The sequence below is a fragment of the Indicator indicator genome, chromosome 2 (assembly GCF_027791375.1).
Source record: "Indicator indicator isolate 239-I01 chromosome 2, UM_Iind_1.1, whole genome shotgun sequence".
NCBI classification, from domain to species: Eukaryota; Metazoa; Chordata; class Aves; order Piciformes; family Indicatoridae; genus Indicator; species Indicator indicator.
The window spans coordinates 34,468,420-34,493,578 of record NC_072011.1 but is presented as its reverse complement, the minus strand read 5'-3'; the positions used below and the strand labels follow the sequence as shown (position 1 = coordinate 34,493,578).

Here is a 25,159-nt window from a genome sequence, read left to right as displayed (position 1 = left end):
GAGCAATCCCTCATTTCCATTTATCTCTAATGCCACTGGGAATAAAGGCCACTGCAGTTTGCAATTAAGCTGGAAATTATTTCAGAAGCCACTGTTTTTGTTGTGTGAATAAGCTGTCATTGGACAGCAGAGAGGAGGAAGGGAACTGTAAAGAAATACATGGCCAACGATGGCTCGTTATGCATGCTCTATGTTCTCCCAGGGTATTTCTTAGTAGGCTCACTCCTGGTGAAAGGAGGGTGTGGGCCAAGCAGGCAGAGGTCTCGGATGAAGGGGGGGGCACACAGTGCAGCCCTATGCTGTGCAGGGGTCAGGCTACCTTTTGCCTGGCTTGGAAGAAAAGGTGCCTTTCAGAAGCACAGTGGGAGTCTTCCCAGCAGCTCAATGTTGAGCTTGGATGAGCCCCCAGAAAAGGCTGGTGTTTGCTGCTGCTAAGAGAGCACAGAGCAATTTCACCAACCAACCATATCAGTAAATTGATTGATAGCAGCCAAAGAATATTGTGGTACAAGAATGGAGTAAAAATTTTTTCCTACAAATCTGCATCTAAAGAGTTTTCCCAGACAATTTCCCAAAAGGAAAGCCTGTACATGAGGAAGACTTTCAAATGCTTCCTCTAGATTGATCTGTGTTCAGGGAGGAAAAAAAAGAACATAGAAACATATCTCAAAAGTTCAAGCAACATCTAGTGGTTATGTAAACCTTACCTCATCAACTGCTTGGCACACAGTGCCAATCAGATATGACTTTTATATCACATAATTTACTTTTTATCTTCACTAGCAAGCCATTCTATGATCAGCAACTAAAGAAATGAGTTTATCAGCTTATATTAATGCAATTGTTATCAGGGGCATACAGGGTAAAAGTCATTTGTATATTACAATAATATATTGCAAGGCAAGTTCCACATGGGAAGGTGACACCTGATTAGGATTATGTGGTGAGTTAAAAAAAAAAAACCAACAAAAAAGGTTAAAGCATCTTGGCAGGAGAAAATCTTTTAAGAGCACAATGTTCCAGTGCAATACTTCAGTGGGAGCCAAGTTTTGACAGCACATTTTGGACTAATACCCATGCAATAAAAGGAGAAATGTGAGTTCTTGTAGGACATGTGATCTGGGCAAACATGTTCATTTTTCTGCCAACACATGGCCATCCAACTTCTGCCCTCGGGACTGCAGTGCTGGTCATAATTCCAAGAGAGGACACCTACAAAAGCTTTGGATCCTTCCTCTTCATATCAATTCTTACTCTTGTTTTTATTATCTTAGAAATGGAAGGTTCCTTTAAAATATTGCTACCAAGGAAAACAATACCTCTCCACCACCCACCTCTACTCTTGCAATTAATGTGCCAGGGTTTTGCAAACCACCATCAGTAGGAGCTAGAACAAATCATTCTTTCTGAGAGTTTACCAATACACAGAATTTAATTAGTCAGCAGAAGTACTGCTCACAGCAAGGAAGCTCTTAGCAAAAAAAAAAAAAAAAAAAAAAAAAAAAAAAAAAAAAAGAAACTTGGCCAATAATTTAAAACATGCTAACATTTTGTATAGTAATGGAATGGATGGCTTTAACCACAGAAATAGATACCAAACTTTGATTTAATGCGCAAGCACTATTTTTTTTTTTTTTTAATGAAGCAGAAGGTGATGGTCTCCTTTTTACTGCTTCTAAATTATTTAACCAGTTTATTCAGTTCCACTGGTTTTGGATGAAGAAAATCAGTGTTTGATAAGGAGTAAAACCACAGATCCCTTTTAATGAAACCAATCTCTGAGCCATTTAATTACTTGGTGTAATTTGCCTATGTACTTCCAAATCAAAAAGAACCAAGAAAATGTCAATTTATTTAAAATATTCAAGCCTTAAAAATATTTATCCAGATATTGTCTCTCGAACTTGTTTTGCTCCATAATCAGAGGAATGACACCGAAAGCTTTCAAGTAATAGGAACAGAAAAATCTATCAGGAAACATGTAAAATATGTTCATCAGATTCCTGTAATGTAATCTCTACTTCTATCACAAAAATACCCACTATCTCCACATAGACACAGGAACCTTCTGCCTCTTTCTATTAACAACTTCCACCAGTAGGGTGGAAGGGACAGGAGCTCACTTCCAGGTTTCTGCTAGGCAGGAGTCCCACGACTGTTGGTGGAAGACAATGTGACCAACACTGAGGCAGAACTTGAGTGCCAGCTGGGTGAGGGAGCACCTCTAGATAACCTAGGGATAATTAATGTGGAAAAAAAAAAAAAAAAGTCTCCTTCCCTGACATTTTCTAATGTCCACAGATTAAAACTGCTAAACTTCAGTTTATATTTAGTATTTCCTTAGTTCTTTCAGAAGGCAGTGAACAGCAATTCATGTTTTTTTAAGCTTTAACATTTGAATAGGCACTTTTGAGCACTGAGTATATGGATTTCAATGATCCTTCCTTATGCAGCCTGCTTATGAGAGCAGTTGTGAATCAATAGCTTTACATTTCACCTCTAAAGCTGGATACTGTGTTAATACGCACTGTACAGAGTATTTTAAAAATGGCATGTGCATATCTTTTAAAGGTTCTCTTACATTCAGTGGTGTGGTAGTTCTTTATACTGATAGTTCCTGTCTAAGAGCAGGGAGTAAACCACATAATTTTAAGTCTCCTCAGTCATCTGTCAATAATTGTGGGGAAATGTGCAGCTACTTAATGTTTTGAAAACAAGTCTGAAAGGACCCTCCCATGATATTCAGTGAAGTGCATGGGCAAAGAAGTAGATAAAGCCTGTTCTGTCCTGATACACAGAAGTTTTTGTTCGGATTAGGCTATGGTCAAGAAACCACAGATTCTGAGAAAAGGAACAAAGTATGTACTCAGAGATACTTCCACAGCCTAAACAGTGGAAAGGTATTGTCCTAATATCAGTTGTAAAATAAACATTGTAAATAAAGAGATGAGGCAAGCACATGGAATGTATTTCTGAATCAGAAAAAATCACATCACTAGCTGCCTAACTCAAGCAACATCTCATTTCATGTAATTTTGCAGGTGCTAAAACATGGCATACTTCTATATTGATGGTATGAGGTACTGAATAGCTATATTCAATAGATAGGTATTGAATAGGTGTATTGAATAGGTGTATTGAATAGGTGTATTCAATAGGTATATTCAATAGTAGGGGTCTGAATCCATATGGAAAAAAAAAAGTAATGAGCAAAATACCAAGCATCAGGAAACACTGTACAGGTCTATTTCTTGTGATATATCCACGCAATGAGAGTGCAGCACTGTGTAAGATTCAAAGTAAATTGGGTTGCATTTTTTAGCCTCATCATATTAATTAGTCTGTGCCATAATGATGGTAATACTCAAAGTGGACTGATTAAGCCCAAATTAATGAAGGCCATTTCCTTATCCCTTTTATATCTCTAGACTAGGTAGCATTTGAGGAGTGAATACGGTTGCCTTGTTACCCAAAAATTTCAGTTCAGAAGCCAAATAGTCTCCAGAGGACTGGATATTTTATTTCCATGAGAGTGTAAAAGTTTTCCAACCTTTTGAGTATTTTAAGTAAATTAATTATGCCTTTATGAATGATTTGAAAAATAAATTTAAGTTCTCTCTGTACAATAACATCCTGTGCTTTTCTGATTATTAGCCCATGTGAAGAAATGATTACCAAAGCATTTCATACACTCTTTTATTTCAGATAGTGTATTGAAAAACTTTAGTCGTGGGAGAGAGTAAGAATTTCCCATTACATTCCTGAGACAAACAAATCTTGTCTTCATATTAATGTCTAGTTAGTTACTCCTAGACTGCTAAAATAAGGATCTCTTCATAGGGGCCTGAGTGAGATGTCAGGCTGCTATGCCAGCAGAGTAGCTGGTAATGGTGATGCTTGCTTTTGGCTTCCAGAGTCATTCATACGCTGAACTTTTTTTGGGCACTGTTTACATGTGTTTATTCACCCTTATGCAAGGAGGATGTTCACATCTATAAAAACTTAAAATGTCTTTTGTTTTGTTTTGTTTTTCTTTCCACACCTTCTGCCAAGTTACATAAATTGTATAGCTTCACAAGCTTGGAAAAAAGTTAGCTCTCCCCATCACAGTTGAGCTGAATGGTTTTATCACCATTTTTGGAAGACCTTCTCTGAGACCGGCATCATACATCCTAGTTAAACTCAGTCAAGGTCTTACTGTTTATAAAACCAGAAAAGGGTGAATGATCCAGATACACTGTGCATTTCTCAGTCCTACCAGGCAATGAGGTTTTTAAAGCTTGAACAATTCCGCCTGTGGGGCTGGCAAATGGAAGTATTTTTCCATGCAATAGAAAAGGTAGAGCAATAAAAGAGGATGAGAGAGGACGGTAACTTTTTTCTCTCATTTCTGAAGGAAGGAATGCTCTTCTTACCTGGAATAATATGCAGTGGTAATTTGCTGTATTTTGCTTTTATATATTTGTGAGATTTGCCTCAAATTGCTTTAATAGTGTGTGGATTCCTGTACCAATGCTGAGAAACTGATAGTGACGTTCACATGAACAGAGGAGTTTTCTCTTACGTGGATTTAGATAGAATTTACTGTTAGAAAAACAGGCCTTTATTTTCTGTTTAGCAAAGCCAGTGATTTTGGTTAAGCTAGTGGAGTTAAACCTAGAGTGGTACTGATGCAATAGCTTAGTAAGTGAAATCTCATCATGCATTTCCAAATTTGGGTAGTGTCTGAAAAGCCAGCTCAATACACTGAAAACACCACATTCAGAAAGAAAGGCAGGGCAACTGGAAAAGTATGCACTAAGAAGAACAGACTTAAACACAGTTTCACTGTCCAGTTACAACTGATGAGGCACCAAAGGCAACGTTTGCTATAGCTGACAATTTCAGCAGTAAATTTGTATAGACATCCATATCCGTTGCTCTGGATGTGTGTGCCTCTCTCTATACGTACATGCACACTACTAATGTCATACATATGTCATCCCTCTGAGATATACATAGTGCATAGAGATGTATAGGTACAATATTCATAACCACACAATACATGCTGGAGTAAGCCATGAGATAAGTAGAACTTATCTTAATGTTATCCTGTCTTACCTGTACTCCTATTAAACAACCTCTTAGAGGGCTAAGTGAAACTCCCTTGAACCATTTTAATATTTAAAATTAGGCAAAAAAAAATCCTCAAGCACATTTATGAAGGTATCTGGAAATGCAACAATATTTCTTGAGAAAAAAATTATTACAACCTATGTTATATTTTGAATATCCAATGTAGGTGATAAAAAGTAGTCAAAGTGCTGAATGCCACTGTGGCATAGGTAATGAGTTTACCAATTAAGATTGTGAAGACCTGTCAGTGACATCGAATACTGGGATGGTCAATCTCAGTCAAATGTGGTACCACAGTGCATGAAACAGAATAAACGTAGTACGAAGTTCCAAACATCACTATTCATACTAATCTCTTTCCCATAAACTGTATGGTTGGATTAGCCTCACCCTGTCTGCTTATTTTAAAAGCTGAAGTACAAAAAATACCCAACTACCAGACATTACAAATTAGTATTTTCCTCAATATTTGTCTGGCAGCTCCTAAAAGCAGAAATAGAACAGTGCAGAACCCACAAATGATCTATGCCTGACACAAGGAAGAGAATCTAACTACATAAGGTTTTAAATTCTATGAAAAACTGAATGTCATACGCATTTTATCTATGCTTCCAGATAGAAGTGCTTGGGTATAATGGGAGTCCAGTTCATGAGACAGAAGATTGCCATCATTATGAACACCTCAGCTCCACCAGACATCTGTACATATCCTTTGGGTTAACAAGAAGCAATCTATAAATATGTATCACTTTGCTCTGTTCCCAGGAACAAATGCAGTGGTACTTGCATGGGTAAATACATAAAAGATGAAAGATATATATATATTACCTAGAAAATCATGGAAGCTGGAAATAAGTTGTAAAAGGGACAGTAGAGCTACATGGGTCAAAGAATATTCGGTTACCACAATCAACACATACGTTTTTAGAAATTTTCAAATACATTAAAATATGTAATGATTCATGAACTGGATGAAGTTCAAACTAGCGGGGGCTTGGCAGAGCATCTTTAGGGGCAGGTCATCTCCAGATACCCAAAGAAGGTCAGGTTTGATGTACATTTCTTCTGGTACAGACCATTTCTGCCAATAAGGACTTTGGCATATGCAGATCCTGATCCAGTGTTAATAGGACTGAACTGTTTCTCTGCCCTCAGAATGATGCTTTCTGTCATGTTGCTGACTTATTCTTCCCCAAAATAAATGAAATATTACATCATTTGTACTTCTTAAAAGTAGTGCTGTGTCAGATTGTACCTTTGTGGTCTTGCATTGTTCTTCCTCTGCAACCTTTCATGTGTGCCTGTGTTCATACACAACATATCCAATTGTGCATAAAGCTAAAATTTTTGTGTGTGCATGGGTTCAAAGCAAACACATAGACATAAAAAATACAAATTAATTTGACCCCAAATGTACTTGCAACACAGACAAATTCTTAATATTTTATAGTGCATATTCCATTAAATAAATAACTAAATCAATCTACACTACAATATGTGTATACATACACATTTTATGATGCCTGTAAATAACATTTTAAAGCCTGTTCACACATCAAAAGACAGGTTGTTTATTTCTCTGTTAAAACAATTCAAGGGTTTAACTCTTACTATCATGTAAACAGTGGTAACAGTTGCTTTCAAGGAAGCTTAACTTCATTAAAAATAATAGTTTCCCATAGTAAAATAAATCCTAATATACCATAAATCCCCCTGACGAACTCTGGCTTCCTTACATGCTCTCACATTTTGTGTATTAGGGGCACAGCACTACTCTAGATATCAGAAGATAATAATATGGCAATATATATATATATATATATAAAGACAGATATATATTTAAATGTTAAAACATTAGGTCAACTTGAGTAATGAATATCTTTCAAATATATGATTCTTTCTAGAAAAAAAGGTTATTAATTTTCTTTGCAACATGAATGCCATATAAAACTTTGATGGCATTTGGCTACCAAACTGGTAAACCAGTTCTGGGTATCTTAAGCTCAAAATGCACTTTCAACTTACAGATGAAGCTTTAACTTTTTTCATGATTTTTACTAACTCGTACTTGCAGTAGACTTGCAATACCATTTACAAGACTACCTTTAAGTAGACATTTTAAACAACTAATACAAGAGAATGATTTTTATGTTCACAATATTTGATTTAGTGACAAGAAAGCCAGGTACACTCAATTCATTTCTCAAGCAGACCCATACGAATCACTTTAAAAGGACACTACAGCTGAAGACTGAAGAGCAATATTTATCAACATTAAATAAAACATTTGGTGAAGTATGTATAAATATTTCTTCGTATGAACATAACATGAAATTAAATAGTCCAGATACATAGACACCATTTATTATATTTCCACTGTTGTCAAAATCATCTGTAAACACCATCTCACACTGAATACAAAAGCAGCTTTAACATCAGTTCTGTGTTCACAACACTGATGCCCTTTTGTAAAAGAAGGTATTTGTTTTGTTTCATTTTCAGCAAAACAAGAGTCTAAGCAATAAAAAAAGTTTTGGTCAGTTCAAAGGAGAATACAAAATTATCTTCCACCATGTAACTAAATCAGAGTTAGAACAATAGTCTAAAGTACAATTCTTTCCCCAGGGGATCTCTAATTCTTATAAATTGTATTTGGTGCAGATCACATCACAAATACCAGGAAATACTGGTCATGTCTAAGCTATAAATATTAAAGCCCTTTTAAAATCTTCTTTATCAAAAATTGCCAGATTACAAATTGGCAATATCACGTTTTTCGCAACACCAAATAACATGGCACTAAGCGGAGTTAGGTGCATTTCTCCTGATGATTTTTTAAAAGCAGTTCTGGAAAAGAAATGCTTTTTAGTGAGTTTACTTCATGTGCAAAAATAAAGCATGTCTTTTACACAAATCTTTTGCATCTGAAGATCACCTGGGCAGACAGCACAAGCAGGGGGAGCTTCACCAAGTTTAGACAGAAAATTACAAGTTGGACTTTCATTGGAAGCCGTACGGATACTGTGCATCGGATCTGAGCTGGCTCTGAGAAGGGTGGTGCATCCACATGACGCAATTCAGACCAAGGTGTTGCAGCATCCACGCATGCCCTGACGGCAGTGTTGCCAGCCAAGCATGCAGCAGAGCTTGTGCCAATATCTGTATCTGCCTGATTCCTGAGTAACTCCTCTTGAGCATCAGCACTGCGCAGCCCAGATGTGGGCTCTCATCCTACACCCTACAAAGATAAACTTCATACTCTGCCCTGAATGAAGCCTTCAATTCCTTTTACCTTCCTATCTTTTAAAGAGGTGTGATCGCTTTGGGGAGAGAGATTGTGATCAAGATTAAGGTTTTAATGTGCATGTGCCTCATTATAAGTCTCTGGAGATTGTTAGGCTCACAGGCTACACTTTCATCCTCTCCATTTGACATGTGGATACTGTGTTTTGGTTTCAAAGATAGAGTTGAGTTTCAGGTGGCAAATAATGAGATATATATTTAGAACGTGATTTTCTCATTTATTCATTTTTGTACATTTCACTCACATGTAATTGTGATGGGGGCTGCTGTAAAAACCTAGAACAATAGATCACCTCTTTCCTGGTATATGTATATTTTAGAGGTGTGAATGTATGTTGGCATACATACATACTCACACACGTATATACAACATGAGCTGCACACAGATACTCGGCAATCAGGAATCAGGGGTACAACTAACCATATGTCAGAAGATAAGTAGACATGAAGCTCTATCTGGACAAGAAGAAGCAATTTTGCAACCTATACAATGTTTCAAATAAATTCATAATCCTGTTTTGCTAGCTTGCTACACCTGTATGTGACTTGACTTGAAAGTTGTTGGATTCCTTGGAAACAGAAGAGTCGGGCTAGCTAGATGTGCTTACCTGAGATCCCAGAGTTGATCTAATCAAAGAGCTGAGCAGACCTGTAATGGGATTATAATTGCTGTACAGCTCTTTGCAAATTTGTAGGAAAACTTTATTAAGTCTTTTATTCCTTAGTAAAAATGTTGATAAGTTTTTGCTGAATGCAGATTTGATTTTTATATTAAACTGGATTTATTAAAAGGATACATGTCTGGCAGCTGCTTTCATGTCTTGATGTTAAAATGAATAAGCACCCTGGAACCAACCTCTGACCCCAACCCATTCCATCCCATCCCTTCCTATCCCATCCTGTTCTGTCCCATACCACCCTGTCCTGTCCTGTCTCATCTCATCCCATCATGTCCCCACTTCGTTAATTTTAAAAATTGTTTAAAAAATACTATTCTATGAGGCCTCCCTAGGGATTCTCTTATGAAAAATGACAGACTGTCTTTGCTGATACTGCTGTTTGCGACGTTTTCGTTTGTCACACTGGCACAGCAGTAACATCTTGAAAGTGTTTCTGAATGTTTTGTTACACAGTGCATAACACATGGGGTTCACCGTGCTATTGATGTAGCAAAGCCAGTACCCCAGGTTCCAGAAAGTTTTGGGAATACAGCTGCAAAAGGTGTTCACCAGAACCATGATGTTATATGGGGTCCAGGTAATAATGAAGGCAAACAAAATGGCACTGAGTGTCTGTGCTGCTTTCTTTTCTTTGATAAGTGACATACGTTTTCTCTTTGTGATCTGACTTCTGGTCTTCAAGGCAAACTTTTTTGCCAGAGTTGCTTCCTTGAAGGACAAGGGCAGGGCTGCAGATGCCTTGGTCACTGATGAGATGTCATCAGAAGTTGTGGTTGTTTCTGCTGATCCTGGCTGAATCGGAAGCTTAGAAAAGCTCTTTTGGAAATTTCCACCATCCTGAATGCTTTTGGAAGGATGCAATTTTTTAGGTTTCTTTTCTTTTGATTCTGTGTCAGATTTCTGCAGTTCATCCCCTGACTCATGCAAATCTTCTGAAGAGGGTAGTTTTGTGGAGTTGAGAATGGCGCTGTGACCAGGAAGCTTCAGCACGATTGAGTAGATCGCTCTGGTCTCTGCAGCAATGTCTTCTTCATCAGAGGAGGCTGAATTTTCAAGAGAGGCAGCAGCATCGTTGTTGTTCCAGCTGTCACTGCTGCTGTGTTCTTGGTCCCCCTGGTCTGTGTTGGGTTCCCAGCTCTTCAAAGTAAGCCAGAAGTGGCAGCGTCTGTATTTCCTTCGGGTGGAGCACTTCATGCTCTGCCGCTGCAGCTCATAGCTGCTACAGCTGCGGGAGCTGCCTGTCTGGTGTATGAAGCGTGCTGCCTCTGCTTCACTGCCTGAAGCCTGTAGCCCTGCTAACTCTTTGGTGCGTTTCTCAGTCTCCTTGTAGATCCTCCAATATAAAATGCTCATAATAGTGACTGGTAAGTAAAAGGCAGCTATGGCAGTGCCAAAAGTGATGATAGGTTCACTTAGAAACTGGATGAAACATTCATCAGGAGGCACAGTCCTCTCCCCAACAAAATACTGCCAAAACAAGATGGCAGGGGCCCAAAGAACAAAAGAGACGATCCATGCCAAACCAATCATCACGGCAGCCCTTTTGGTTGTTCGTTTGGCTCTGTACGTAAGTGGTCTAGTGATGGAGAAATACCTGTCAAAACTTATGACAAGGAGATTCATGACAGAGGCATTACTGGCAACATAGTCAATGGAGAGCCAAAGATCACAGGCCAAGTTTCCCAAAGCCCAGTGGTCCATGATGATGTACGTAGTGAAAAGATTCATGGAAATAACACCGATAATCAAATCGGCACAAGCAAGACTCAACAAGAAATAGTTGTTGACAGTTTTCAGTTGTTTGTTAACCTTAAATGCAACAATCACTAGGATGTTTCCTATGATAGTCACCAGTGCAAGAATCCCAGTGAGGAAAGCAATCAAAACTACTTGCCAGACAGTGTGTCCACCCAGAGGGTCTTTGCTTGTAGCATTTAGGGACATGTTTGTTGATTCCACAGACGAGAAGGGAAAACTCTCTGTGGTCTGAGGGAAATCATAGCTGCCAATGAATGACGCTGCTTCATCAAGGAGTCCCAGCTCATGTGAATCTCTCTTCCAGAAGGAGCTCACATTTGAAAACACAGGCGAGGCTGAACTGTTATTTTGCATGATCATTGTGGCTCTCTGACATAGTCTGCACCAATGAAAAAACAAACAAAATCAAGTTAACAGGTAAACATGGTAAATAGACAATTGTCCTCATGTTCATACATAAAATCCCTTTAGCACTTTGATAGATGTCTTTAAAAGCCAAGCTGCCTGTGACGCATTCCAAGTAAAATGCATACGCAGCACCACTCAGTTTACAGGTGTGGTGAATCTGTGCTCTTTGAAGTAATCACATTGTGTTTCTTTAAAGACATTCAGTCACAGAAGAACCAGAATCCCAGGAAAATTTGAACCCACAGTAGTATTAAAATGTACCCAAAATCTAATTCTTAATTAAAACAGTTCCTGACAATTCTGCCTTGAACTCTGTATCTCAACAGTCCACTATCCTGGAGTCTTCAAAAACTAAATGTCAGATACATGCAGGCACAACACCTCCAAGTTTGAATCACTGCTGGTCCTGCTGCTACAGTGACACTATCAAAACACAGCCCCAGCCTCTGCAGCCCCCAGCTACAGCTAATGGCAAACAAAAACCATTGTCCTGTCTTTTCCTTAAACTACAGATACGAGACAGCATCATTTCACTTTGTCAAGCCACTCTAATCTGTGAGGCTGCAAAAATTTCATTTTCCTCTACATTTTGGATATCTGATAAAGGTACAAAGTTCTCATTAGTACCCTTTGCACATGCCACTACTCATTTTTCATGCATATTTTTATACTTCGACTAAAGATTTTGTACATCTAATGACTTCAAAATGTCATTGGGGCAATACATGTTAAAATTTCCTTTGAAATTACGATCTCTAGAGTCAGGAAAAATGTTTGGCAGATGTATGTTAAAGCAATCATTAAATACTTTAGGGAAAGAGGAAAAACCATGAAAATGATTCATAACTAAGCCTTAATCCTTTTCCCCAAGTATTTCTGTAAAATGAAGACATGGTCAGAATAGGAGTTTGCATTTCCACTATTTCATTAACTTCTGTGGTCAGCTGACTAGATTCATTCTAGTAAATCAATTATATCATCAAAAACAAGAGTTCTGATGAAAAAAAATCCATCACTAATAATAAATATTGGAAAAAATGTACTGTAAAAGAGTAGCATTTCTCTTCTAACTGTGAATCCTTCCATCTGCACTTGTGGATAAAAAGAGTCCTGCTTGCCTTCAGACAGCTGTGCTCTCAAGTCTTTGTCTACTGAGATCTTATCAGAGCTGGCAGTCTCACACATTTTATCCATGCTTCCTATCCAGTCATCATCAGAAACTGAAGACATAAGTCACCTGCACTCTTATGAAATTAACAGTATCATATAAATGTCTCCTTGGTCTATAAGTTCATTCAGTCCCTGTCAGCCAGATGCACACATTTTTCTAAGAGATGTTTGCACACATAAAGGATGCTTGCATCCATAATGTACTTGTTTATTTCTGATGAAAAATAGGTAAGGTGGGCTATGCTGACCACCCTGCTTTTCACGCATCTGCACAAAGGTGGGAAATTAACTTTTCCCAGTCTAATAGTGCTGCTATTGATACTCAGCTTACTGTAAGTGGGGCAGAAAAATCTTGAGTTCATGTCCCTCTCACTGGCACAAAGCTCAAAAATCACATATTTCTCTCTGACTCAACCCATGCTTACAGCTCAGTTTACAACCATTATTAACATCTAGTAAGTTTGGTATTCTGGATCAGAAAATGCTCAAAAATAGTTTATTACATAAAACTTCTTGCTGAAAGTTTAACCTCCTTTAGATACTTCCAGAAACCTCATACAAAAGCTGTTTTTTGTTAATAGGAGACCATGAGCAGACAAGACCAAAAGCAGTCAGCTGGTATTCTGTATTTCCATTATCATATGCTTATTTGAGCCTCACAGAAGTGGAGGGCATGAGGGCAAATGCAACAAAACAAATACATACCTATATAAATGCATAGATAAGGAAAGGAACCCCTTTAGCTTAATCTGCAGGCAACCTTTAAAAATCTGATATATAAAAACTATATATCTCTACATTTTGGCATCTTTACACCAGAAACTGAACTGGAAAATCAAAGCAGTATTATATACTTGTGCTGCAAGTATGCTAAATGAAAAAGGACTGAGCAAGAACAAACCAGTCAAGAACAGTGTTTTTCTCAAATACCTGATTCACAATCCTCTTGGTCCCTGCACTGAAATAATGGAAGCTCCTCACTACTTCATGGAGAAAATGAGTAGTGTGCATACAATTCTTTAAAGCAATGGTTTAAAGCTATTTATAGCCAGAGAAAGTAACTTTGAGATCTAATCACTAACAGAGAAAAAAAACTAGACTCCTGGAAGCAGAGGCTTCAATTCTGGCAGATTCACCTCATCCTTTCATTTTTCAGAGACAGATTAAATTCTGTGTAGCTTAGCATATAGGGGTCCTCCACAGGACTTTTAGAAGATGAAGTCCTATCTCCCTTATGTGTTTTAAAAATAATATCTTTTCTCTCTCTTTTTTTTTCCCTTTAGAAATAAGTCCTAGCAACTTGAGATGATTTTTCTAAAGATATTTCTCTTTTCAAGGCAGCTCTCTACCTTCTTGTCTTGAAGGTTTTGAAGCTCTATTTCCTTGACCATGTATTTTAGTTTGTGATAGAAACTCCCCAGCAGAATTGTTCTACTATGCATGCAGCATTAACAGAAAGGGCCCAGAAGAATACAGGCATTTCTATGCTGTTCAAGATTTGCTCTTTTCATTTCTTTAAATTGCTGAAAGGTAATCAGACTCACCGAGATAATTAAAAAACCCCAAGCAACAAAACAAGAAAAAAGAAACAAAACAGAACCAAAAAGTCCCCACAAACAAACCAAACCAAACCCCAAAACTATCTTTAAAAAGAGGGAGAAGCATCAGCAAATATGCCACTAATTATTGACCATCTCAAAAAAATTCCTGTGTGTACTGAGAAACTGTCTGAACAAATTAATGACTGTGGTTACTACAGAGCTTGTGCTTTAATTTTTAGAGTTAAAATTGTTGATACATATTACAAGTAATAATGATTGTACATGTGCACCCTAGGGATCTAATTTAAGCGTTTAATAACATCTAATGCATTACACAAGCCTATATATTTTTGGTAGCTATTCGAAACAGTTTGTCCCAAAGGCCTCTTCAGCAATTATAGATAACAAAAAAATTGCTAATAGAGCTCCTGTTAATTCAAAACATGTTGGCTAGGCAGAAAAAGGGATGCATGGCTTGGTAGTCATTAGGTTTCTGCAGTTTCCCCATTTAAAAAGAAGAGTATTAAGAAACTGGATTTGTCAGTACTTTAAATCTTTCTTAATCCTGACTGAGTTTTAAGTCATATAATCCAAACAGTCCCAAAAAGACAGATGCATAAAGATAATAATAATTAGTCAATCTTGCCTGCAATTTAGAGGAAGTGAAATGACTAGCAATGAATGCAGTGTGAAGAAAGAAAAAATAAAGCTCAAAGAATCATTGGCTAGGGCAAAAAAAAAGATCAGAAATTTAAGAATCCATATCCTCTCCCCAGGATGCAGTAGATAATATCTTGGTATACAAGGCAAAGTATTTTCCATGGCAAAAGGAATAAAACAAGACAGTGTCTTGCAGCCAATATTCAACTTGATGTTCCTCACATGAAAGAAAGATGACTGACATGAAACACCTGTTGTTTCTTTTGTCGGGGAACTTTGCCATGCAATATCCACTGATGTTTCAGAAGTGAATGTGTACTTTCAAAAATTATTCAAAGTAACACAGCCTAAAAATCTGGCTTAATATTTTTGAAGACAGACATTACATCCATTTAATGCATATATGACTGACAAATTGTGTTTCAAAACTTTGCTTTTCATCCTCTAGTAACCAGTTTGGAGAAAATTTAAAGCAACAGAAGAACTCAGATCAATTCCTATTTGCCACAGTATATTAAATTTGGTATCTCCTTAGAGTCCATTATATCTATTATTTAATCACATGATGACTGTTCATAGTAGGAACAAAAGCTACTTTGAAAACACAGACAAATAATACTGGAGGAGAAAATAAAAGAATCATAGAAAGAAAAAATATTTTTTTTCATAAGGATATACAGTGAAACTGTAACTTATGTAAGCCTAAATGAAAATCTTAGAAAATACACTGAAGAAGTAATTTCTTTAGACTTTTATGACTAAGTCTTCCTATGTTTTTCATAAAACTTTAAGGTTCTCAGTCAATGAAAAACACGTTTAAGTTTTGTTATTTTGTACTACCTATTTGCCCCACAAGGTATATTCAGTCTAACATGAAAGTTGCAGACCAACCAAGTTTTTATTCGATCCAGTGTTAGTTTTAATTACTACTGCCTTTTAAATGTGCTCTTTTAAAAAATAGCAAACATTTTATATATCAGAGGAAAATCTGTGTTTAGCTTCTTTCTTTTTTTATGTTTCAATATTCTTAACATTTAAGCTACAAAGATTTATTTTACCATGGTAAAATACTTTTAATCACTTGAAATCAATGTCTATGAAACACAAAGCTTTCTTTAGACCTTAAATGTGGATTAATTTGAGGTTAGTAGCTGGTTTAAAGCTGACTCTGAAGTAAAGTGGGAATAAGTATTGAATATGGAACTGACCTGCTTCTATTTATACAACTTGTTTGACCTTCTGCAACCTTATACTTGCTTAGGCTATTTCTACAGAAACCTATATTGCAAAGCTGTCAATATTAGAGGAGGTTGGCACTACAGATTTACTGTCTTCCATGCTGTTAAGAACTATAACTTGATTTGGTTCAGCCTGTATGGTCTCTTGTCACAAGGTGAAAAATGAATGTGGAATAAATCATTCTTGCAATTAGTTTACTGCAGTTTTCCAATATTTTCCCTCTTCTGGAAGTCATATTATCTTCATGTGACTTAAAGTAGAATATCCTATCGGACTCCAATATGAAACTGAATAGGTATAAATTTATAGCAAGAAAAGAAACTAAACCATATACCAGTAAATCACATACACACACATGCACACACATGCACGACATGTATGACCTTAAATCTGCAGATATGCAAAATGCACACACATGTACATGAGTACAGCAGTAGTGAGACTAATGGATTATCTTGCTAGTGTTGCAGCCTCTGCTCAACAGTTTCCCCTGCAAGCATCCTGGAAGAGTAAGCTTCATGGTTTGGAGAAGCAGATTCTAAAATATTCCAGTGGAAGAAAGCCTCACACTCTGATTTTGATTCAGGCTGTTTGAAAGTCTCAGTGTTTCAGTATGAGTTTGATTAAGTGGAACATGCATAACACAGCAATGATAACCTTCAATCACACACTGATGCTCAAGGTCAGTCACCAGGAATAAAGCAGCAAGAAATGAAGGAAGGTAAGCAAATATAACTAGAATGATTGATTGGAACATAAAAGGATGACTCCTGTTATAATGACAATACTTTAAATTAAAACATTAAATGAAAAAAAACCTATTATAGAAAGAGTAAAATGCTTTAAATTAATGAAATAATGTAATGCTAAAATTTAAATGAAGTATTTTTCCCTTGAGTGTTTTACTGTACTATTTTATATAGCTTAATGTAATTTAAATTATAAACAGAATGGTTTTGAAAGTCCCCAGAGAAAAGTATTTTATTTATAATGCATTTCCTTTGAAGTGGTTATGGAAATCAAGCTCACCCTGTGTCTGTGTCTCACATACCACCTACTGCTGCAAACTAGTCAGCCCTTACAAGTTAAATACGATAAATCTGGTGAAGTACATGACAAGAAAATCCAAGACTCTCTTAAAACACCAGAGGAAATAGAAATTTGTAATTCTAAAAACTAATAGTCTTCCCTTAAAAAAAAAAAAAAGGTATTGAAAGGTCTTTGTTGGTAAAGGTATTGTTTTAGTTTTTGGTTTGTTTTTTTTTTTTTTTTGAAGAAATGAAACTCAGCCATAAGCATTTCACTTTAATTTTTAATGCATATAATGGAAAAGGAATTGCTTGCATTATACCATAGAGGGAGTTTCAGCTGAGAGTGGTTGTATTTTGTATAGGTAAATTTAAATATGTAAATATTTCTATCTTTCATTCAAATCACAAATTCTTAAAAAAAAATTAAATACTATGAAAGGTACATTTCTTTCAGGATGCAAATTATAAATGACCAGTTAGTGTCACCTTTTTTTTCCTCCAAGCAATTAGAATAATCTATTTACAAATAACTAAACAACTGTGAATGAATAAATTGAACCCCAGTTTGTGTGTTCTCATCATCGATAGGTATTGCACAGACTCATTGACGTAACTATAGAAAAAGAGGAAATTGTCTCTAGAAAAGCAACTTTGGACATTAATCATCTTTTAAGTATGATAGTGTGCTATCCTCATGGATGAACCATTAAGTCAACATACTAGCCACAGATAGACAAAGATCTAAGCTGTGATGCTTCTCCTGAAATAATCATAGATTTGTGTGGCCATTTGGGCTGGGAGCCTCCAAAACAAGAAGCCAGAGTTGAGACCTCAGTGTCCCGAGTGTCCAGGTCAGTGGGTGGACACAGGAAATAGCATATCTCTACCCAGAAATCCTGCACCCTTATAAATCTGGCTCCCTTATCTGGTAATGATGGGGAAGTATCCCAGGCCTCTTTGGCCTGAGTAATTTTTTTTTTCCCCTGCACAATCTTGGCCTGTTCAGGCCTAATGCCAGGGTAAAAAGGGAGGGACAGTTCAGGCCTGGCCAGCCTTAAACCAGCCTAGCAATGGGTGGGGAAGAGCGAGCCCTGGGGGTTTTGGTGAACCCCACGTGGGGAGAAGGGAAGTGTTGGGTTTTCTGGTCTGGTGTAAAAGAATTTTGCTATGTTTTGCTATGCTCACCACTATGCTTTGTAGTTTTTGTAGTATATGAATTGCTTTTCCATTTAAAACTTCCATTACTATCCATTCCATTTGTGTGAGCGTTATTCTTTTGCCCCTTTTGGAGCAATCAGCAATCTGTCCTGCTCTAAACTAGGACAAATTGTTTAAGATCATTGAGACCAGACATTATTTAACTTTACCAACTCTGGTGCTAAACCACGTCCCTTAGCACCACATTTCTGCCTCTTAAACACCTCCAGGGATGGGTAATTCAACCACCTGCCAGTGTCTGACAATCCTTTCAGTGAAGTTTCTTCTAATATCCAATCTAAACTCCCCCAGGTGCAACTTGAGGCCATTTCCTCTCGTCCTAGCACTTGTTACTTGGGATGATTAAGGGACAGAAGCATCTCTCCTACGAGGAAAAGACTGAGAGACTTGGGACTGTTTAGTCTGGAGAAGAAAAGGCTGAGAGGGGACCGTATCAATGTCTACAAATATCTGAAGGGTGGCGGTCAGGAGGATGAAACCAGTCTCTTTTCAGTGATACCCAATGATAGGATGAGGGGCAATGAATGTAAACTCAATCACAGGAAATTCCATCTCAACACGAGAAAATTTTTCTTTACTGTGAGGACGGTGGAACACTGGAACAGGATGCCAAGAGAGGTTCTGACGTTTCCTTCTCTAGAGATCTTCAAAACCTGCCTGGATATGTTCCTGTGTGACCTGCCCTAAGCAGTCCTGCTCTGCAGAGGTGTTAGACTTGGTATCTCTGGAGGGTCCTTCAAACCCCTAGCATTCTATGATTCTATTTTCCAGTATAGAAATAGCAACACAAGCCCAAAAACTAATCCCACAACTTTTCACCTCACACAAAATACCTCAATAAACATCTAAGTAAAGCTGGAATATGGCCAATGCAACATGAAAGGCAAAACCAACTGCAACTGAATATAGCCAATTGTGTAAGAGTGTGTAAGATACTATAGCCAAATTTCAGGGTATGAAAGGGTGTAATGTAAGCATCATTTCAGGAATAATCTGAGACAGCTGTTCTTACTATTAAAGCCATAAAGATTCAGCCAGTATGCTATGAAAATGCTTTCCTGGGGTGATTTGGTTAGGAACTTTCTCCAGACAGAACTGAGTGGCTGAAATCTCAAAAGACACTCCAGAAACAATCACAATAAACTGTCAGTGCCACAGCCTCTAAGTAAGTATATAAGAAGAGCTCTTTTCTATGTAAGGAGAGTGTACCAGCATGTATACATACAAGCCATCTAAATCACTGCTACATATGCATGTTTACAGTTCATTTCCACAAGACTAGAAATGCAAACTAAGGTGGAAGTTTTACAGAACTATGCAAGGAATGCAAAAGAGACACCAACTATAACATAGACATAAAAGCTGCAGCCTACCAATTCATGTAAATTATTTTAACTGCTACTGCTACTGAGACACAAAACAGCATAACATACAAGGGAGAAAGCAGTCAAGTGATAATGAATGCTGGCAATTTAATCAGAACAATTAGTTCTTTGCCTAGGTTTACTCTCACAGAGGGGAATGACTTGAAACTAAATCCAGTTAGCATATCAAAACCAGAAGGGAAAATATAATTTTCAAGAACTAAATCTAACTTGTTGGATTTTCATTTCTGCTGTAGCAAGACTGAATTATCCTGTGGGGAAATTCTGGAGGTGGAATATCAGGGACGTTTTTTACTTTTTCTGAAACCCATAAAAAATGTGAAAATTTGTGCAGATGAGCAATAGGAATATCCTGAAAACATCTTTATCCTGAGTAAAAATACCATGATATTCTTCTAGCCTTTTTAAAGAAAGTATAAAGGTTCCTTCATATAATCCTGTCCGTCCAAGGTCTTACCCTGGCTAGTTCTTATTCTGTTAGCTGTGCAGTTGTAATAACAAGAAGCTCAAGGTTTGCCAATCGCTTAAGAATTTACTTAACTTCTCTGCTGGGTTTTGTGCCCAAGCTGAAATTTGCACCACTGTATCTGATATTTAAGTTAGCACAGGTACACCTACAGGAATGACAGACACTACAGTTGCATGTCCATTGATGATAAAACACATCACAAAGTTGGAGGGCCTTAATAAATGATTTTGTAGTCCATTAATTCCAAAAAACTCTCACTTTGCCAAGTGAGCACTGTCAGCAAAAATCAGCTGTTTCCCAACATATACAATACGTGGAAAGATATAACATGAATACATACGTTTCTTTGACTTTTACCTACATGGTCCAGTGAGTAACATCAAAGCGGCGAGTTGAATCAGGCACTGTGTAGTTCTGTGAACTCCTCTTCTGGAAACAAAACTGGTAGTGTGTCAGCATGTAAGCTGTGAACAAAACAGAAGAATAATAATTAGATTATAGACACATGGGGGAGGCACAGACATGACTGTCAAAAAGCCTCCTTTGGACCAAGAGAAAACAAAAACTACTAATACTTTCTATTGCTGAATGGTATTCTCTTATTTTTACTTTTTAAATCTTAGAGACCTAGCTGAAAACAGAATTACTCAAGAACCTAAGCATCACAGAGATCTGGAGCAGTGGCAGTAAAATGGTACTGACAAGCCTTTGGGCTGCTCACATCTACCCCCAAAGGGCTATATTTGATCACAGTATTTTGAGATGATTTTTCAAACTCAAGTGATCAAATTGGAGGTGAAGAGAATACTTTCTCCAAGACAGCACAAATAAGTCTGCAGCTGAGTCAGCTGAGTCAACAAGGGAGCTCTACCCAGAGTAGCTTGACACAGGGGTAGAACCAAGAACTGGTCTTTCCTTTTCTTCTCCAGATTATGCAGTCTCTAAAGTTAACAGTATAGAAAGCTGGTTTGGAATATTAATTTTCATGTAAAAAAAAATGTAAAAAGCTAGAATAATAATCTGCCTAATGTATTCCATATATGATATTATCATCTGCAATTAATATACTGTTGCTTTTAAAACCTGACAAAACTACAGACAAAGCAAAAATACCAAAAATTAAAAACCTGAACAACACACTTCTCTGAATTCAGAGATGTAGGAGGATTAACTACTGACAACCATTTTCTATTTCATTATATATAATTAGTGCCAAGTGGATCCATGTGCTGTTACTACTCCATTTATTGCATGTCATAGCAGCCTAAAGCCTCAAGACCCCTTTGAATAATTTAAACACAGTAGAGTGATTTTGAATAACAGATGTTCCATGTGTTTATTCAGTGTCCCAGTCTTTTTCAGGATGCCAAAGGATTTCGCTCCCAGGTGTTATAAAAGGGAGGCAAGCAGACCACAGAGAGAACTCACTGACTATCCTGGATGCTCAGTTCCTCAGGTGAAAAAAAACCCAAACCCACCAAATAAACCCAGAACAACAACAACAAGACCGAGATTATGAAAAAACAAGCCTAAAACTATACTCCAATTCATTATCAGAATGGAAGAACATACACATTTACTACCCATGTACGTTGCTGTACACCAACACAGCCCTTCTAACACGGCTCTGATATGCCATTAATCACAAAGGCGACTCTCTCCTCTGGTAAAAGTCTCTCCTGGAAGCCAGCCATTCCCTCCACTAACTGCACAGCCAACAAGAGTAATGCATTACGGTGGAAGTGAATCTGAACACGCCTTTACATCAAATGATGACAAGAGAGGCTGTATTTGTGAGACTGTGTGCAGATCTGATGAAATGCAGCCAGGAACAAAGGAATACACAATTATTTGTTGTACAAACAGTGTCATGCAGTTCTTAACTGAAAGGAGCCTGGAGACATTGTTGTGGCAAACCCTTTCATAAGAGTAGGCTTTGATACCCTCTCAACCTAGATCAACACTTAGATGAGAGACCATCACTCCAAATCCACTTCCTTAAGCATTTCTAGCATGCCCATACACCACTACTCAAATGCTCATTCCTCCTCCCAGACAGACAACTCACAGGAAGCACAGCAGGAGGAAACACACACATGATCAAGCATCAAGTCATCAAGGTTTCAGTACTTTACTCCAGCGATGCAACAGTGAAGCCACACCTCAGTAATCCAGTCACATCTATTAAAACTACAATTTCCACAGCACGTACCAATTATTAGCTGATGTCCTTAAAGGTTCTTGGTGGAAGTCTTCCATACTTTTATCTGTGAATCAACAATGATTACACTGAAAAACACCTCTTCAGAAATCAACTATTTAATTTTTTTTATACAGAAAGTATGAAGGATTAAAAATATTTCTGAAACAGACTATCAAGACTGAAAAATAATTTTAAAAAATCTCCTTCATGACCAAAATCAGTATTAAGTCTACTTAAAAATTTTAAGACTGCAAAACAATTGAAAAGGAAGTCTCTTTTTATTAGTTAAGCCTTCTTTCAGTTGAGGAATTAGTTTCTGACAATTAAACCAGGAATGTTTATGATGCTTAATAATTTCCCTCTTAATAAGTTAAAATGTTTTTAGTTAGTAATAAATGAATTTATTATTACATTAGCTTTTCAAGCTATTCTTGATAAAGAAATTTCATCCCAGTAATTTTCTACTATATTTTAATTTTATGCCATTACTATAAAGAATCCAGTTTTACTTCCTTAACAGGCTGTGACTGAGACCTTTGGCTTTCATTGCCCTAATTTATGATAAAGTAAGACTCCTCAAATAAGTTTGTGCTGTTTGTAAACCAGGCTGCAAAATTAGTAAACTCTACTCTTTACAAAAAGCAATTAAACCCAGCTGACAATTCAGTTTGTGCAGAATATCAAGCACTACTTGAAGTAACCATGTCAAAGTTTTATCCCCATACATCTTTTCACCTCAGTCCAATCTGATTCCTTCAGAAAAGGGAGAAAGGCTGTTAATTGACACAAAGAATTTGAAGGTAGATGTTCATAGTTAATGTGAGGGTGGACCTGCAAGAAACATCGGAAACTGTAGCTACTAACTACTTAAGTACATGGGATAAAATCAAGTAAAATGCAAACCTGGTTGATTTGTGTTTTGAACTGGGAAACAGTGGTTTGACCCATTTTCCTGTGCCAACACAGTGCATTGCTCTTCCTTTATTATTTCTGGGACACTTGTCAAAAAAAACCCCAAAACCAAAACAACAAACCCCTCAAAATCCCACCCCAGTTATCAGCATGAGTGCACTTCTGATCTCAACTGCTATGTCTATGCTAGAAAATTTAATGTTCAGGGTGATTCTAAATCATCAGCACCTGATCTCTGTTACTATGTTGTGAGACCAGCAGGATTTTAGCTTGGGCATGGTTTGAGAAGCAGCATGACCAAGGATCTTGAGTTAGGCTCTGTGCACATGAGCAGATTATAAAGTGGACTGAGATTTACAGTATTACAAATATATCTGTGATTAAAATACCTGTCTGGACAGGCAGGTACGGAACTGAAAATCAGATTTTATGACTAGTATGATTCCTTTCGTATATTAATAAGAATCCTTATTTAAAACAAGAAATGCACCTGTGTGCCACCTTTATATTTTTATTTATTTTTATAAGAAAACACTTGAGACTAGAGAAAGGCCTTTATACAGGAGAACTATATAAAGCTTTTCACTTTCTGTGGAAAGCCAAACTCTGTATACAGTAATTTCTGCTTTGTTTACTTGGTAACATGAATCTGTATGCATTGACTCTGCACTGACAAATTGAGCTCCTGTGTTTATACAGAGGCATATCATGAAATGGGTTACTCACTATCAGAAATAAACGTAAAATTTCATACATAATAAGGTGGGTATTTCACTTGACTGTTTACAACAGATTAAGATGATCTTATGGGTCCTCTTAATGAACTTTGAGGAATTTTTGTCTTTCTGTGAGTAATGAAAAGTTCTCAAGAATTTGGGAGACTTGGTTACTAAATCAAAATAATCTATTAAAAAATAAACTGACACTACTATACGTCATCTTTATCTTCTTTGAAAATATCTATAAGTGTACCTATGCAGATAGAAGGCCCTTTAATAGTTTTATGCATATAATCCTGGTCAGAGAATCAAAGAATGGTAGAGGTCAGAAGGGACCTTTGGAGATCATCTTGTCCAACCTTCCTGATAAAACAGGTTGCACAGGAAGGAAATTTCACAATCTCCCTGGGCAGCCAAAGTGATGACTTTACAAAATCTGAAAAAACAAAACAAAACAAAACAACCAACAACAAACAAAAACCCCAAACGCATATTATAGTATCAGCTTTGTAGCTTCTATTTCCAGTGGGCTTTAAAGGGCAGGAAATATTTTGACTTGAGCTACAGGTATAAAAAAATCTGCAAGCTGAAAGAAGTGTCTCTGCCTTGCACTTCTTTCACTACATCTCATTAGAAGAATTATGGAACAAGATCAGAGCTGGATGGTAAGAGATTGCAAATGCAATGTTTATATACTTGAAAAGCACCTCAGCACTGATACAAAGGGAAAACATGATATACCCAGTAAAAAATAAAAATTCTTGCTGGGAATAGCTTTTTTTTGTTATTATTTATTTTCACATTCTTAGAGCCTGTGTTTTTACCTTACAGGATGAGTGTTTATAAACAGAGATTTTTCTTGTACTGTTGACAAAAGGAAACAATCTAGTTTTCAAGCAAAAACTGTTGACTCAAATCACAGTCAGCACAAGTCAGAAGTAGGAAAGAGTTCTGAAAAGTTGAGGTATGACAGAAATGGTTGGAAGCAGATAGAGTTTTCCTTAAAAGGGATGCTAAGTCTGTTAATGGAAATGTGCTGCCTGTTTACTGGGGTACCCAGGTAGGTAGGAAATGTCCCATGATTTGACCTTTCCTAACTATGCCTGTTAGGCAATAGAGGAAAATTTCAGTAATCATGAATTTCCTTCTAAACTCTTTCTAAACATTTCATATCTAGTACACACAAAACTTCCCAACAAATGTCTTAATGAAACTTCTGAGGAGAAATGACAGGGTTAATGAAGATGTTCGTAAACAGAGATAAGAGATAAACTGTTGGCAAGTGGTGCAATAATCCTCCTCACTCTCCTATCAAAATTCACTCACCAAATGAAGGTTAACAGTATGT

At 37.1% G+C, this 25,159-nt stretch overlaps 1 protein-coding gene across 2 annotated transcripts; it reads right to left on the bottom strand.

The window, feature by feature from the left end:
* Positions 1-9,413: 9,413 nt before the first annotated feature.
* CHRM3 (cholinergic receptor muscarinic 3) lies at positions 9,414-20,436 on the bottom strand. Of its 2 annotated transcripts, none has more exons than XM_054396663.1 (2): positions 20,339-20,436; positions 9,414-11,235 (listed from the first exon to the last, which is right to left on the bottom strand). In XM_054396663.1, exons 1-2 carry the CDS (start codon positions 20,434-20,436, stop codon positions 9,414-9,416), a joined length of 1,920 nt encoding a protein of 639 aa, XP_054252638.1. The 2 variants fall into 2 exon arrangements, with proteins under 2 accessions (XP_054252638.1, XP_054252647.1); XM_054396672.1 differs by having other exon boundaries at positions 20,335-20,357.
* Between the last annotated feature and the right edge of the window lie 4,723 nt (positions 20,437-25,159).

Excerpts from the sequence above, each read along its gene's own strand:
- CHRM3 (XM_054396663.1), bottom strand. The coding sequence starts at position 20,436 with ATGCTGACACACTACCAGTTTTGTTTCCAGAAGAGGAGTTCACAGAAC. Across the intron at positions 11,236-20,338 it reads GATGTTACTCACTGGACCAT|ACTATGTCAGAGAGCCACAA; the intron begins GTAGGTAAAAGT and ends TCATTGGTGCAG.